The sequence below is a fragment of the Triticum dicoccoides genome, chromosome 3B (assembly GCF_002162155.2).
Source record: "Triticum dicoccoides isolate Atlit2015 ecotype Zavitan chromosome 3B, WEW_v2.0, whole genome shotgun sequence".
Taxonomy (NCBI): domain Eukaryota; kingdom Viridiplantae; phylum Streptophyta; class Magnoliopsida; order Poales; family Poaceae; genus Triticum; species Triticum dicoccoides.
This window is the reverse complement of record NC_041385.1, coordinates 149,482,059-149,498,219: the sequence shown is the minus strand read 5'-3', so window position 1 is coordinate 149,498,219 and position 16,161 is coordinate 149,482,059. Positions and strand designations below refer to the sequence as shown.

Sequence of the window (16,161 nt, the reverse complement as noted above, 5' to 3'; positions counted from 1 at the left end):
CGTCCATGACAGAGGCATTAGCCACGATCTGTTTGCCATGACCGAATAGTACCCGTCACTCTCACTTTAGTTGGTCATTAGCGAGTTACATACTTACATTATTCACTCGCCATCGATTAATTATCATTAGTGATAGTTACAGGTTGCATTTTTCACATGTCACCAATAACTGTCATGTTTAAGGTGGTGGAATCAAAGTTTTCTCACAATAGTTGTATGTAAACCGCCCTGAGTTTGGATTAATCAATTTTCACGTGAAGGAACGGCCGGAGGGAAGGAAGGAGATCACCAGAAAAGCCCTCTTGGTCTATCTTTTTTTTTTTTTGAGGGAACCCTCTGGGTATATCTTAGGATGGCAGGCGACCCCATTATCTATCTTGGGGTGTGTGGGGGTGAGGGAGAGAGGAGGGAGAGAGGTGTGCAGGCTCACCAGATAAGAAATTGGTCATCCCCGAGGTTAGAGGGATGGTCGAGGCGGCAGCAACACGACAGTCGAGGGAAGGGCGGGGTGGCGAGGCTGTCACGGGAGCGCCATCAAGCGCAGGCAGCATAGGCAAATGGTTCAGCCGGCGGTTGCGGGCGGTTCAGATCAAAGTCGGGAGGAGGAAGACGATGAACAATGATTTCAAAAGATAGAAGAAGATCTGACGGTTCCTTTTCCATCCAACAGCTGGGAACAATTCAACTACCCAGATTCTAAATTCAGTCAATTGTCCCCTAGCCATCCCCATATTTTTTTCTCTTTTTTTGCACAACGGTCAATTGCAAAACCAAAATTTAGGAAGCTCCTGGACCAGGAACACACGAATCCAACCGGATATGTGTGCAGTGAGGACCAGCAAATAAAGCCAATAGAACCGGAGACACAACACAACACTGGGCTATAACATATACTATTCCGTTCTACATATAAAGTGAAATGAGTGAACAAACACACTAAAACGTGTCTATATACATTCGATTCAGAAAAAAAAATTACTCATAGAACATCTTATATTTGTGAACAGAGGGAGTACCTCTGTAAACAAATATAAGATCTTTTAGTAATGATCTAAAATCTGGTTCTGACCCGTTCGTATGGTTTCTCTTCCCCAGAACTCTAAATGACCCAACCTATCCAAAATCTGGTTCTGACCCCCCCAGGCTAACAATCTCAACAACTGAATCTTGAGTTGAACATGATCACCTACATGGATATAGAGTCATCAATCCTTCCTCCAAAAATGACATACCCAGGTCTGAGAAACAATCTGTCCCCAATCAATAAACCTTAGCTAAACTCAGCTTTCATTTAGCTGGTGGAGTCAGTTTGATCAGTAGCTTCCGCTTCTACATCCTCTTTATTCTGGAACTGACTTTCAAGGACATCATTTACATTGTCGGGTGGGCACCGGTCAGCTTGATTCCCAGCTTTCATCTGGCAGAAGCACTCTGGCCATGAGTTTGTGTAGAAAGACTCTGGATGGATGCGCTTGTGGGGGGCGCCAAAATGGGTGTTGAACATGACCTGCCTGATCCTCTCCTCATATCCAGATGCACGCCCTTCCTCCATGTCCATGAATATCGGAGCGAGGGCCTTCCTGTTTGGCGTGATTGTGGTTCGGAAACCATAGTATAGGCGATGACCCATGAGATTGTTTGCAAAGTTGCTCGGGCCATCATACGTGGGCATAAAAATGTCCGACAGGAGACAGACCATGTAGTCAACTGCTGACCTTGCTAGCCCTCTGTTATCCTCTTCCAGCTTTCCACTTCCAACCATACTATTGTTTTCTAGACGTGGAAACATAGCCTTGAATGGCTTCATGAAGCGTTCCCCACCAAAGAGCTTGCCAGAAGCAAGGTAAATCCTTGTTGTGTTATTAAATCCCATAGCACGAATGATAAGACCTACCTGCAAAACAATATAAATAGACCATTTCCCCGTTATTTATGGAAAGAATTATTCAACAGAATAGTCGGTTATGATGACTGATATTTATTTTTCATATACTGTCATCCCACATTTTTGTGCTTTAAAATATACTACCTCCATCCGGAATTATTTGACGTCCAAACGGATGTATCTAGCACTTAGTGCTAGATAAATCCGTAGCGTCAAGTAATTCCGGACGGAGGGAGTATAATATTTGAAGGAACAAGGTCTATTGTGGTATAAATGAGAAGTGCATCTAGTTTCGTGGTCTGAATGTAAATCACCCCTTTTTTAAGCTTCTACTAGGTATGTTTTAATGGAATTTGCAAATTTCTAAGTTTTAGCGTGTGTTCACCCAAGATGCACCCTCATTTAATTCCAAGAGCATGGAATGCTATATTGCATTCAAGCAATCATGGAAACTAGAACAGCATACATACAAATCATGAGCAGCAAAAACAATATGATATAGATCATGGCATTGTTTATAAGGTGTTAAGGCGACCTAAGGCGAGCACCAACCGCCTTGATGCCTAAGGCAGACGCTTAAGCGCCTAAAGCGGGCATGATTGTAAGGGGCTGCCAGGGTGCCTAGCCGCCTAAGCGTCCAAGGCGGAACTCCTTATAAACAAGGTATCACGGATTGTATGGGTCTTACTTTTGGTGGAAGGATAAATTGTCCACCATACGTGAAGAGAAGGTACAAACAATAGCAAGTACGCAGCAAGAAATCCATGTTACCTATATTTAGTAGCCCATTGTTGGTCATTTAAGATGAATGTGTAATATATATACAAAAACGTGCCCATGGAGCTACGCCGCAAAAAAAGCCACTAGCATGTGCTTAGCTGACCAGGTACTGAAGCCTAAATTTGTACCCCCATCCAGAGTAATTCACTTTTAGTGTCGGCGCACAATTAGATTATATATTAGCACACAACAAACATCAGGAACAATGTCTATAAGAAGAATCGGTACCTCTTCTGGAGTTAAAGGGCACTTTCCAATAAGCCTTCTTTTCTTGTAGACAAGGGTCTTATTTGCAAAATTTTCTTCCCGATACTTCAACAGGATTTCCTGTTCTTTAGGTGTGAATATGTCGATGCATCTGCAGTTTTCATTTTGGAAGTAAGGAATGTTCATATGTCAACCACAAAAACGAAATTACATGGCAAGACATGCAAGTAATAACCACTGCATATACCAGATTTTCATGTACATGTTATCAACAATAGTCAAAATTAATGAATTAAATAAGAGAATACTTCTCTAAAATTTTAGTATCAAGGACTGAAAATGGCCATTGTTACTTTATCTTAATAATTTTATATCTATGAATGAATGAATGTTATGAGTTCCATGTAAGGGCCATGCTTAGCCCTCGTCAAGACTTTCCTTAGCCTACAATAACGACATGCCTTTTAGTCCCAAAAGAGGTGGGGTAGGCACTTTCCTAAGCCTACCACAGAAAAAGAAACTCCTTCAATGGATACACTAACAGAATAAAGCAATAACATGCTGGTTTGATCAAAGTCCTACCCGGCATATGCAAGCATATCCAGCTCAAACCGAAGATGAATCGACATGAAATGGCCTTCTGAACGGAGCTTATTCACTATATCACTGCTTGTTTTCATGATATTTGGCTTAAACTGTAGTGCGTGATAATTCACCCTGCATCTCAACCTCTGGAGCTCTGGATCATCAATTTCTTCTGCCAAACGGTGTGAAAATGGAGTTAAATATATCGCACCATACTTCCTCAACTTCTCCAGAGCAGTTGTCCTGTACCAAGTAACTGGTGCATCTCTAGGTGGTTCAATCTGTAAGGACAAAAAGTGTTCCATAAGTACAGAATATCTAGAAATTTTTGACTTTGGAAAGATAGAAAAAGTGACTTTAGTATAGCTAAATTTGGAGTGCTATTGTGCTCTAAATATATTCACCTTATAAGCTCTGAGCTTCTTGGACTTCCCATGCGCAGTGATTTTTGGAACACTCATAACAATTCGAACATCATATTTCAATGTCTTGATGAAGTGGGGAACATCATACATATCTACAAAACCACTGGTCCATACATAAATACAACAACAATGGATCATTCAATGTAAACAAGTTGAACAAGAAGGTAACTACAAAGCCAGAGAAGAAGTAAACTCAATGTAGATGTCATTCTAATTACCAAGTGCAACATGCAGTGGCCACCTTATTATTTGAAAATCATATTTAACACTTAGTTTTGGGTTTGTCCAACTAATTTTTCACCATAACTTGTAACATCTTCATGATGGCATTACACAAAAACGCAAATAAGGATTTCAATGTGAGTCGATAATATCCGCATTGTTACAATCTTTAACAGAAAAGTTTTGGTTTTACAACTTAGCTCACAAACCTTTATCTAGTATACTATGAACAAACTTTCAGGCGGGATGCTGAAAAGGTTGCAAACTGTAATGTACTACATAAGGGTTTGTAGACCAACTGTAAAAGTTCCTCCTGGAGTCCTGTTAGAATGAATTCATCTTAAGATTTTTAACTCCTAAAGTTCCTCCTAGAGTCCTTCTGCAAGAAACTAATCTTTCCATGCAAATTCTAACAATGTAATTTTTTAATAAATTAATTTATATAGACACCTATTCAGCTTTCTAGACGTATGCTAATTTCCAATAACCTGATTAGCGGTTACGAAGTGCTAAATATCTACCATCACCAGGACTCAAATACTTCTACGAAGTTAATCAACATGACTACATAAAACCATAGTTAAAAAAGGCACGCCTAAGCGCTTAAGCGCGCCTAGGCTCTAGGCGTTGGCAAAACGCATTGCGCATAACTACGCTTAATCTGTGCATAACTGCGCATAAGCATGCGCTTTGGTCAGTAAAGCGCAAGGCGGTGGCAAAACGCACAATTAACGCCTAGCGCTTTTTTGAACTATGCATAAAACACTTGGATTATGCCAATATCTTATGGTAATACCATGTACATTAGGCATAAAAGGCACTACGAAACTATATAAATCAATTAATGCAAACTGCAGAATATTTGATAAGAAAAGTTCTGCAGTGAACTTTGGGGTGGACACTGCTTTTGCTTTGTAGGAAGAAAAAATACTGCTCAAACAGAAGGAATCATAGGGAACACAGGGTTTGTGGTAACATGCAATAATCTTCCTGCATGATAAAAATTTACTTACGTACCTCTCATCATGCCAGAATGAATTTGCATCTAACTCTGGCAGCACTAGTGTAGCATTCATGATTCGTGCTGCAACAACAGCATTACATATCTGCAAAAGCAAAGCAGCAGTAACCTTAAATCTCCCAGCTATGTTGCCATGAACACATAAAACTTGCATGATGAACTATGCTACTTCAGAGACAAAGTTTCATATGTTAATCATACTGCACTTCGTTGTTGGGACAAGCCGCCATTGCACCGGACACGCAAGTACCCATTGCTCTCGGATTCAGTTGGTGGGGCTGCAAGTAGAGAAATTGCATTTCAGAATTTCATTTTGCCATCACACAGAATGGCATAGGACTGGACCAGTAACTTCTGGTTCTGGGAGGATACAGAGAGAAACTCACGAGGCCAATAGGTGCGTGGTGCAGAAGATGCTCTCCAACCATTTGAATCTGCAGTTCTCCACAACTCATCTACAACAAAATCCTTGAGTAGTAGCACTGATGTCAGTACAAGATATAATTTGGTAAAAAATTAAATGACCATTGCATATCCAATTCAATTCCATACATTTAGTATAACCCAATCTATAGGTCAAATGAATTGAAACTCAAAATATAAGTGATGCACCAAACATTTAGCCAAGAAAATTGGTACATTTCTTTTTCGGAGCAACATTATTCCTTATCCATCAAATATTATGCGCCAGAACATGATGGATAGGACCATACTTTGTGCTGACTTGATTTTAATATTTATTTATCAATTTTCTTACTCTAGCCTATTCACCAGGATTAATAAGCAGTGGTGATGCATCACTTCCCTAACAGCCCACAGCTGGCAAAACTGAGGTTATGAAACATCATGTGTCAGCTGTCAATTTTACAAATGTCCTTATATTTATGTCGTAATCTGGTGGCCAGCATGATTTCAACGTTTACAGGCCTACTCCATCCGTCCCACAATATAAGATGTTTTTGCAAGCTGTTTTTGCTTGCAAAAACGTCATATATTGTGAGACGGAGTGAGTACTACAATGCAGTAAACTGATTGTTTACATTTCTCAATTTTCCATAGGAACATTAAGCTACATCCTTGTGTGCTGATTAAGCAAACTAATAGTTATGGAGAAGTTGGATCTTACACAATTTTGGAAAGAACTATCGCAACTTGCCAGAGTCTGCAGGTAATAAGCCTATCAGTAGTAATACTCTGTACCCATATTAGGTGCTTCTGCATTTTATACAGTTTGCCATCTTGCTTATGATCTCTTTAACAAGGAGTATTTGTTTGTTAAATATTATAGCATTTTTTCCCCGTCCGTTTCAAACAGCAAGATGATATATGCTCAGGCCGGCATATACGCTAGAACTAATTTGTTTTAAATGTTCCATCAGAGATTTGCTCTGCAAAGTGGCTTGGTTATATAGCACCGGCACCTGCATAGCCATAGCCTCTCAGCTTTCACTAACTCTCATGGTATTGCTATCGACCTTCCCTACAACGCCAAGCAGAACAAACAGCGCAACTAAATAATCACCTGGACCCTGTGGGTGCCGAAGAGGACAACGGAGGAGGAGGACCAGAGCCAGATGGTGCCGGTAACCAGCGCCGCGACGGCGACCCACAGCCGCGCCCGTGCGCGGTGCCGGCGCAGCGACGTCTCGCTGCTGAGGCCCCTGCGAGCCAATCAAATCAGCAGCACAAAGTAGAGCACAATGGGGAAAAACAACACGGGAGAGGAATTTGGGGGCGGATCGCCGCCGGAAGCAGGCGGCTCACCTGCGCATTGGGATCAGGTGGTTAGGGTTTGGCTGTGCCGCGTGCGAGGGGGTCGGATCTTTGGCAGAGCTCCACCCTCCGCCTCAACCCTAGCTGCCACTCCGGCTGCAGGCTGCAGCGTGCTCCGAGGCGTGAGGCGACGCAGGAGGCGAATCGGTTGAAATCAGACTGCGACACGAAAGGCATGATTTAGGGAAATGTTTGTGGCCGGGCGACCGGCCACGCGTCGGTCCCGTGCGCGGCGTTCGATTCGCCCCCATCCAACGTCTCCTATCGCGCCATGTCGCACATGCTGGTGGGCCCACGGCCCGCTCGCCCCATTTTATCTCCGTCCTAGAGCATGGCAGCATCATTCGATCGTTTTTCTTTCATTTTTCCCATCCTCTCCGCGCGACTGCCATGGACAGCTCGTCCGAGCTCACGCACCTTCCCTCTCTTTTTCAGATCTCTCCTGTTCGTCACTGGCTGTTGCCTAGTCTGCACACCCACCACGCACCGCTACAACGCCATCGTCCTGGGCACCCCCACGACGCCACGTCGAGCACGCCGGTACGAGCGGCGCTCAATGTGTCCACGACCACGCGATTTTGCGACAACGATTTCAGCGGGATGCACAACCAGGTGCATCGACGACGGGTGCTGCAACTAGCATCCCGCACGAGCTGGATGGCAACCACCGGTGCCGCAACCGGCGGCGAGTCGAGGTGTTGTTTTTCGTACGACGGCGAGTCGACGTGTTGTAACCAGCACGATATTGTGCTACAACTAGCTAGTTATTTTACTAGGACCAACGGCTGCGACGGGCGGGGACGAGGCATTTTTTGCTATAACCGACGTTTTTTGCTGGGATCGTGTAAGCATTTTTGTTGCGACCCAAAGGCGGCAAGTCATGTTTTTGTTGGAACTGGCGATCATTTTTTTGGGGATCCATAAGAATTTTTGTTGCGGGCGTTGAGTCGGTAATCCTACAAGCACTAGCACATGATGCGACAACGATGCTGCAGGGCAGCAACATCGAGCTGCAAGTGACGAGCTATGACTGGCGACACGGTGAACCATCGGCGGCGAGTCGCAGAGGCATAGGCGCACGACGGCCAGGCTTTAGGTCGGGGATGAATAAGATTAAAGCTAAAACATTGGCGCTCAGAGAGAAAAGTGTATGAACGGCTGAGATCGATCAAGAAATAATCGACCCTCCAGATATGTGGACTTACTCCTCACCGTATGATACGGTGACCAGGGCCATATCTTACGATAACCAAGGAAGGGGTCCAAACCAACTATGTAACATATGTGATAAGTAATCCAAACTATTCAAAAAAAAAAAAAGGAACGGGGTTCAAATCAGAGGTGAATACAACGAAGTCCTCAAACCACCAACAAAGACCACGCTCACTAGAGCTAGTTGAGGGTGCGGCGCTTCTCACGGAGCCAACACCTTTGTGTAAACAACCATGACGGCCAGGAAGTCTCCAATTGCATCCACGAATGACCAGCACACCAGAGACATTCGTCATCGTCGAATCTTTGCGCAAATCCAGAGATCCTCACCTACAAGCGCACCAGGACCCAGCCTTTGCGCCGTCGACGGGGAAGTTGCCGGCTCCACAACAGAGAGGGAGGGCAAGCCAATACTCACAACGCTCAGTCCCCGACTCCGCATCGCCGGCCGAGCAGAGGAGGGAATTTATAAGTGCATCTAGTGCCACCCCTAGTTGGTTTTGGAGTATTGACGACAAACGTGGTTGTGAGACTAATGTGTTTGTGAGAATTGCAGAATAACACAGATAGTAGTCCCTCATTGATTCAGTTTACCTACCAGAGATGACCCCTAAAAATGTATGAAGACATTGAAGACAATGGTGGTTCGTGAAGACATTCACGTTGAAGATAATGACGATGAAGACATTCACTTAAAGACTATGGAGTGCGAAGACATAGCTTCTTTCGTAGTTTTCTTTTCTTCTTTATTGAGTCATAGGAACCACCGTACTGTTAAGTGCGATCCAAGTGAACAAAGTCAGATGACTGAAGTGATGCTCAACCAAATCCTATGTCGTTGAGCGAAGACAATGAGAGCAAATCTTATCCAGAGCTGGATGAGTCAGCTTTGCTTGTAGCCCAAGCCAAGCTGTCGCGTGTGTTTGAAATTCGATCGTTGGACACGTGTCGGTTCCTTAGTGACCCGGGGTCATTTCGGATATATCAGGTCAGGTTGCCACTTGGCTATAAATAGCCCACCCCCTACACCATAAATTGGGGACTGCTTAGAGTTAGTACACGGCTTTTGTCGTTTGAGAGCAACCCAACTCCAAAGCCTTTGAGAGAGAGATCCTTGCGAGGACAAAGCCCAAAACACCCAGAGCCAAAGGGTGTTAGGCATCACTAAAGTCTTTATGTCCGCGTGATCTGAAGACTTGTTACACCTGAGGATTGTGCATCCTCCTGCCGGTTAGGCGTCACATTCTAAGGATCCAAGAGTCATTGTGGATTGACCGTGAACGGAGTCTGTGAAGGTTTGAAAGTCTACCTTGAAGACTTACCTGAGTGATAGGGTGAGGACTAAGTGTCCTTAGCTCTAGGGCAATAAGGTGAAGACATAGTCTTCTGAGTTCAATCTCAGCTTCCCTAACCAGACGTACAGTTGTCACAGCAACTGGAACTGGTCTACCAAATCTCTGTCTTCACCAAGTAACTGGTTCTATCTCATACCCTCCTTACTTTTCAGTTTGTCTTCGTGAAGTCATTTCTTGCTTGCCTGATCCATTTTGACTTCACTGTGTGAAGACCTGTAACTGCTTGGCTTCATACTGTCTTCCATTCTGATCCTTTCTACCTAGCTGTTGTTAGTCTTTGTGCTTTCATTGTATTGCTTGCTTTACTATTGCTTTCCTGGTGTAGTTCACATTATGCTGCATATCATATAGGTTCAGATTACCTATTTGTCTTCAGAGCACTCGTGTTTTGAAGACTTTCATAAAAATCGCCTATTCACCCCTCTAGTCGATAACCAGCACTTTCAATTGGTATCAGAGCAAGGTGCTCCCTTGTTCTGTGTGATTCGGTTTAACCACTTGGAGTTTTACACTAGCGCAGGATGCTGCTAACGTGACACTACGATAGACCCTTTGACAAAATTGTGTGTGATGCATTAATCACAAACAGTGGTGTAAAAACCGTTAAAAAAGGTGCAAAACGTTTGCGATGACCGATGCATCAAACACAGTTCAGATTTGTTTCGTGTGATGTAGGGCATACGGTTCAGTGCAATTAACCGTTTGCAATGAGGAACAATAAAAGAAACGAGCAGCCAGATCAAGGTGTGTGCAATAAACATCATACAGTTCACTAAGATGAACTGTTTGTGATTAGGCAACACAAAAGAAACTGTCAGCCAGATCAAGGTGTGTGCGATATACGGCATGCGGTTCACGCGGATGAACTGTTTGCGTTGAGACAAGAGAACATACACGGTTCAATATAACAAGATGTGTGTGATACGCGACAAATAGGTCTGTAAACAGAAATGTGTGCAAAGACCGATAATAACACAGACGATTGCTGCTAATAAGACATGTGTGTTGTGCGATGGGACAGCATACAAAACAAGAACATATTATATATACACACACTTATAAGGACATGGCTGCATAACCAAATTAAACATCCACTTACATAGGTGGCTACTATAACCATGGCATTTGCACACACTAAAGTAAACTATTACATGCATAATTACATAGGTGGCTACTACACACATGCCGTTTCCACACACCAAAGTAAACTATATATTACATGCATGATTAACAAGCATAAACGATCATCTGATCATCATCTACTGCTTGTGACGCTTGCTCTGCTTGTGGCTCGATCCAGGCTCGTCGATTTGGGTAACGAGGCACTTCCTCATGTCAACGATCCGCCTGTGCATCTCGTAGCATGTGTACACGCTCTTGGCCGCGAACCTGAGGTGAGGTTCATCCAGTCACCGCATCCAGGCCCTGTGCCAGGATACAGGACTTGTTCTATGGGCATCCTGCTTCATCTTTTCGTAGTAGGGGTCAATGATGGCCGAGGCGAGTTCAACCAGGGAGTCCTTATTCGTGCTGCCCTAGCCCCTGTAGTGCTCACGAATTTCGACAAGGTTCTTGCAGGCCAAACCCGTAACCCTGAGTGCTTTTACATCGTCGGTGGTTTCCACCGTAGCGAACTTGTAGTCGATGCTCTTGACAAACCTGCCGAAACTACTTCAAGACTCCATGGCCATGCAGTAGTGGTAGATGGGGACATGATGGCGCACGCACAACTGGGCGAAGGGAACCTTCTGATTTTTGCCGGGAACACCGGCGGTGTACTGGAGGTCGATGTCGACCACCTTGTACTTGTCTCCAGCAAGCAACTGCTCAACGGTGTTGATGTAGTCATCCACCACGGTCGGGTCAATGGTGTGCACCACCGAGAGATCCGTCTCCCTCGCGTGGGTCTCCACTTTATGCTCGTAGAAATCCATTGGAGCGCCGCTAGACATCCCCTCTCTATGTGTCGTCGTGGGTGTGCTTGTTGTGTTGTGGGGCGTGATCGATATGTTGAAGAGACTAAGGTTATAATGGCTGAGGGAATTAAAGGGGAAGCCGGACGGCCTGGAATATTGATCGGCATGCCCTGATGGCTGTTCTAATTAGCAGCACATAACTCCATCGTGACGCACGTAACTGCATCGCGTGGCAACGCACGCGGCGCAACTACATGCATATGCCCTCCCCCCCGACGTGGTCGTGCGCAGGCCCAACGCTGGCAAAGCATGCGCGGAGGGATGCGAGCAGAGCGCTCCGCGGTCGCCTAAACAGTGAGCAACCATATATATGCATATAGCAGTTGAACACGCAAGGAAAAGTTGTCTACAACCCGAGCACGCCGCGGCGCCTAACGGCGAGCGCAGCTTGCCGAGGGACGCAAGAAGAGGCCGGCGCCGTGTGTGTTGTGGGCAAATGCTTGCTGGTATATAACCTCAAATTTAACCAACAAAATGATAATGTATGTTACAAAAATTATATAACTGGAAACTATGTTCAAATATGAATCCGACGATATAATCTTTGGCGACATGCATTTGTATTTTATTAATTAAATCCTACTTATAAACCAGAATGGGCGTATAGTAGTTAATTAAATCGCAAACGTTTTTATTAAACGTGTGTGTACATGTCCTTTCGTCCTTCTCTCGCATGTCTTGTCACCCCGCTGCCGCTGATGGTTCGAGCGCAAGCTTGAGCAGCGCCCGGGGGCGTTCTTTTGGACAAACGGTGTTGAGCCGTTCCCACGCAAGCTTCCCGCCCGACTCAGTAAAATCCCCCAAAATCCCAATGATTATCAGCCTACTATATAAACCCTCACGGCCGGCGAGTCTTGCGTTGCATTTTCCCCTCCCTCCCTGTAGCTTATCTTGTCTGCTTCTCCCAAAATCAGCAATGGCACCGGACCGTCGTCGTCGCTCAGCCACTCCACCGTCATCAGAGCACAGCTCCAGTTGGGAGGCTACACCGCAGCGGCGGCGCAGTCCCCGGCGTAGTGTAGTGCGTGTGGCATCCCAATTGGGTGTGCACCGAACAGGCACTACACGCTCGGACGTCGGTGCCCGTAGGCAGCTGTTGCCGGCCGCCGTTGCCACCAATGCTCCATCGAAAGCCAGGGCCATCGCCCGCTTCGCCACCGCGGCCCGAAGGTGGGAGGTGGCCGCCGTGGCCGCACCCAACTGTCGGCCACCGTGGCCATCACCCGCTCTGCCACCGTGGCCCGAAGGCAGGAGGTGGTGGTCGTGGCCGCCACCCCATCCACTACAAAAAAATACACTTCCGTGATGATACTGTTTGTCACAGTAGGTCACGTTTTCTGTCATGCATGTACATCCATGACGATTTTATGACAGAATCAAGATAGTCATACTTGTGTTGTCGTAGAAGTGTTCCATGACATTACCAAAATTATCATCACGGAAGTATCCACTTCCATGACAATAAATCGTGTGTCATAGAAGTGCTTTTGTCAAGGGTGACTGACACGTGGCATCCATCGTAACGGCTTGCCGTTAAGCTATCGGGTCCGGTCTTGGATCCGATAACCCGTTAACAGCCCCGACCAATGGGGATTTTCCATGTGTAAAATCATCATTGGCTGGAGGAAACACGTGTCGGCTCACCGTTGGCACAGATGTCATCCACTCATTGGACCGAAGGCGCCTATGATACATCGACATGTGGCACATCCCAACATAGGCCCATTCCTGTGAAAAGGTCGGCCTGTTTGACTTGGTCAAAAGGTGGCGGGCCGGCCCACAAAAAGCCTGTTAATGGCATGTTCGCATATAGCCCATTTACAACCCGCTAACCCAGGGCCCGTTATGACCTATCCGAATTAGGCCCAATAGCATCATCTGGGCCGTCCAATATGATTACAACCTGTTTTAACTTCTGGCCCATGTATGGACCATGACGTCTTTTGGCCCATATGTGGCCCTTTGTAACTCTTGGCCCATTAACGACCCGTGGTGAAACTGGCCTGTAATGAACAGTGTATCACTTTATACCGATTAACGGCCTGTGGTGAAACTGGCCTATAATGAACAGTGTATCACTTTATACCCATTAACGACCCATTATTCCATTGGTCCGTTTCCATCCCATGTTATCTTTCGGCCTTCTTAGGGCCCATTTATTCTTGGGCTCATTTCCAGCATTCGTTTACTTACGGCCCGTTATTGTCATTTTCTGCTTGTGGGCCAAATTCAGCCCATGGTTACAGTCGGCCCGTTTGTGGCCCGTTAATACATTGGGCCATTTTCATAACGTCATCAAATACGACCGGTTAATGACGACCCATTATGGTCGGCCCGTGAACGGACGATTCCAACTCTAGCCCGTTTACCACCATAATGTTGTCTGTTATTGGCCCATGTTTGGCCAATCGATCATACAACCCGTAGAAGGCCCATTGATGATATGGCCCGTAGAAGGCCCATTGTGTCTACGCCCCGTAGAAGGCCCATTGTTTCTATGCCCCATAGAAGGCCCATTGTTTCTACGGCCCTTAGAAGGCCCACTGTTTCTACGGTCCGTAGGAGGCCCATGGTAACTATAGTAAATATGTAGGCCATGGTTATTGTGGCCTAGTTTTAAAAAATAGCTTATTGCGGCCACTAGCAAACCGCGGAAAAAGAACTGCACTGACTACAAGCAAACAAATAAACAAGACAATAAGGAAATAAATAAGCAAACAACTTACGCTAGGCTATCACGGCTATTACACATATTACATGCACTGGGCATCAAAGTTTGCCACCAGTGCAAATATAGGGAACAAAGCAGCATATCATATGCACTGGTTGTCAAAGTTGGTGACCAGTGCAAATAAACGCCGCAGCAAAACAAGTCCAGAACTGAAACCACTTCAGAAGAGCTCAAGAAACAATATCCTGGGTACCCATAATGCTGGCAAGATGCTTAGCAAGCTTATTAACTTTCTCTTGTTTGGCGCTTAAATCCTCCAACACTTGCTGTTGCACCAGAAAGTATGCATCTGAATTCTGCAGGGACTTCCTCAGTCCTTCGGCTTCCTATCGCATAACATCTGATCGATGTCTTTCAACTTGAATTTGAGACTCAAGAAGTTGAATTGATTCAGGCAGCGAGTTCAAAGAGCTGGTGCCAGTAGTACTAGCCAGTAACTCGAACACTACACCAAGACAAGACTTTGAGGTTGTCTCAATGTCTTCAATATAGTTTTTATCAGCTTTCTTAGAGACCAACATGGATGTCTCACTATCTTGAACCTTATCTACATTACTTCCTTTACCATTGCATAATGGGGTACTCTTCTCCAACATTTTATCCGCGCTCTAAAAGAGAAACAAACAAACACATCACAGGTTTATAATGTAGTATATGAAACTCATTTTGGTAAACTAGTTCAGTAGTAAGGTGGACAGGATAACAACATGAAACAAACATATATCTATGTAGTATGTTCACTGTATGGTCTATACCATTCTAGTTTATGTTGCCAAATCAAGATAGATACAATTCGAATCATATCTATTTAAGACAAAGCAGCATAGACATAATATAAGTGTGGGAAACTACATAGCAATAACAACACTTGTAATGTGCATGGCATGAGAACATAACTGTTTATTCAATTGAAACTGAAATCAACATAGAGCAAGTTACAACAGCAAACACGTTAAATAAATAGATTTAAAACATACCTGTTGCGCCATTGGAGTTTCAATTGCATCCTTCAAATTTGAAATTAGTTGGTATGAGTAAATACAGTGATGCAAGAGCAAAGTAGTATGAACCATAGCTACGGAACCTGACCTGAGAACAATTCTTCTTATGCTTTAAGCATTGACTTGGGGTTCAGAGTGGTGGTCCTCGTGCTTTGGGCACTGCAGTTGCCTTACTAACTGCTCGTGTTTGGGTGCTCTATGGTGGAGACGGTGTTGTGTCAACTAGAACTAGGTTACTATCTGCTGGGGTTGGGGTTAGAAGGGGTGTAGCTGGTTCTCTGTCCAACTAGGTAGGGGTACAATCTACGTGAGTCTGGGTTATGTGTGGTGGGGCTGGTTCTTGGGCAAGTACAACCGTGGTTCTATCTGCATCGACAGGTAGCACGATCTTTTCCGAAGACCATGTTTTTACTCTCACAGATACTGCCATCACCCCTCCAATTGAAATGGCTGATAAACAATAAAAGTAATTGAATGTACAGATATTGTAAGATAGACGGGCGCAATGGATAGTAGGGAAGAAAACAGGGCATGAAATAATTGACATTTATGTTGTCTAACCAAATAGAATAGCAGGACATAATTTCACATATATGATAGCTAATTAAACAGGATAGCATGACACAATTTCACATGTATGATGGCTAACTAAACATGATAGAATGACATACTTCAAAATATGATGACTATGTAAACATGATGACATGATATAACTATACGATGTGTCTATTAAAGTGGTTGGCATGCCATAAATCACAAACATGCTATCGACGGAAACACGATGGCATGATATAATTCACGAATAGAATGACACAATTCAAAATATGATGACTATGTAAACAGGATGAGATGATATAATATATTATGTCTTTAGAAAATGGGTTGGCATGCCATAATTCAGATACATGCTGTATATGTAAACACCATGGCATGATATAATTCAAATATATGGTGTATATACTAGCAAGTGAGCAGAGGGCAATCGCAT

The 16,161-nt window shown here is 44.5% G+C and overlaps 1 protein-coding gene across 1 annotated transcript; it reads right to left on the bottom strand.

The window, feature by feature from the left end:
- Window positions 1–860: 860 nt before the first annotated feature.
- On the bottom strand, window positions 861–7,058 carry LOC119275261 (O-fucosyltransferase 1-like). Its single transcript, XM_037556069.1, has 9 exons — window positions 6,890–7,058; window positions 6,648–6,786; window positions 5,512–5,593; window positions 5,327–5,403; window positions 5,122–5,210; window positions 3,862–3,985; window positions 3,455–3,738; window positions 2,894–3,023; window positions 861–1,894 (listed from the first exon to the last, which is right to left on the bottom strand). Exons 1-9 carry the CDS (start codon window positions 6,895–6,897, stop codon window positions 1,292–1,294), a joined length of 1,536 nt encoding a protein of 511 aa, XP_037411966.1. The 5' UTR covers window positions 6,898–7,058; the 3' UTR covers window positions 861–1,291.
- Window positions 7,059–16,161: the final 9,103 nt, after the last annotated feature.

Excerpts from the sequence above, each read along its gene's own strand:
- LOC119275261 (XM_037556069.1), bottom strand. Across the intron at positions 5,594-6,647 it reads TCGGCACCCACAGGGTCCAG|GATTTTGTTGTAGATGAGTT; the intron begins GTGATTATTTAG and ends CTACTACTCAAG. Across the intron at positions 5,211-5,326 it reads TGTCCCAACAACGAAGTGCA|ATATGTAATGCTGTTGTTGC; the intron begins GTATGATTAACA and ends TTGCTTTTGCAG.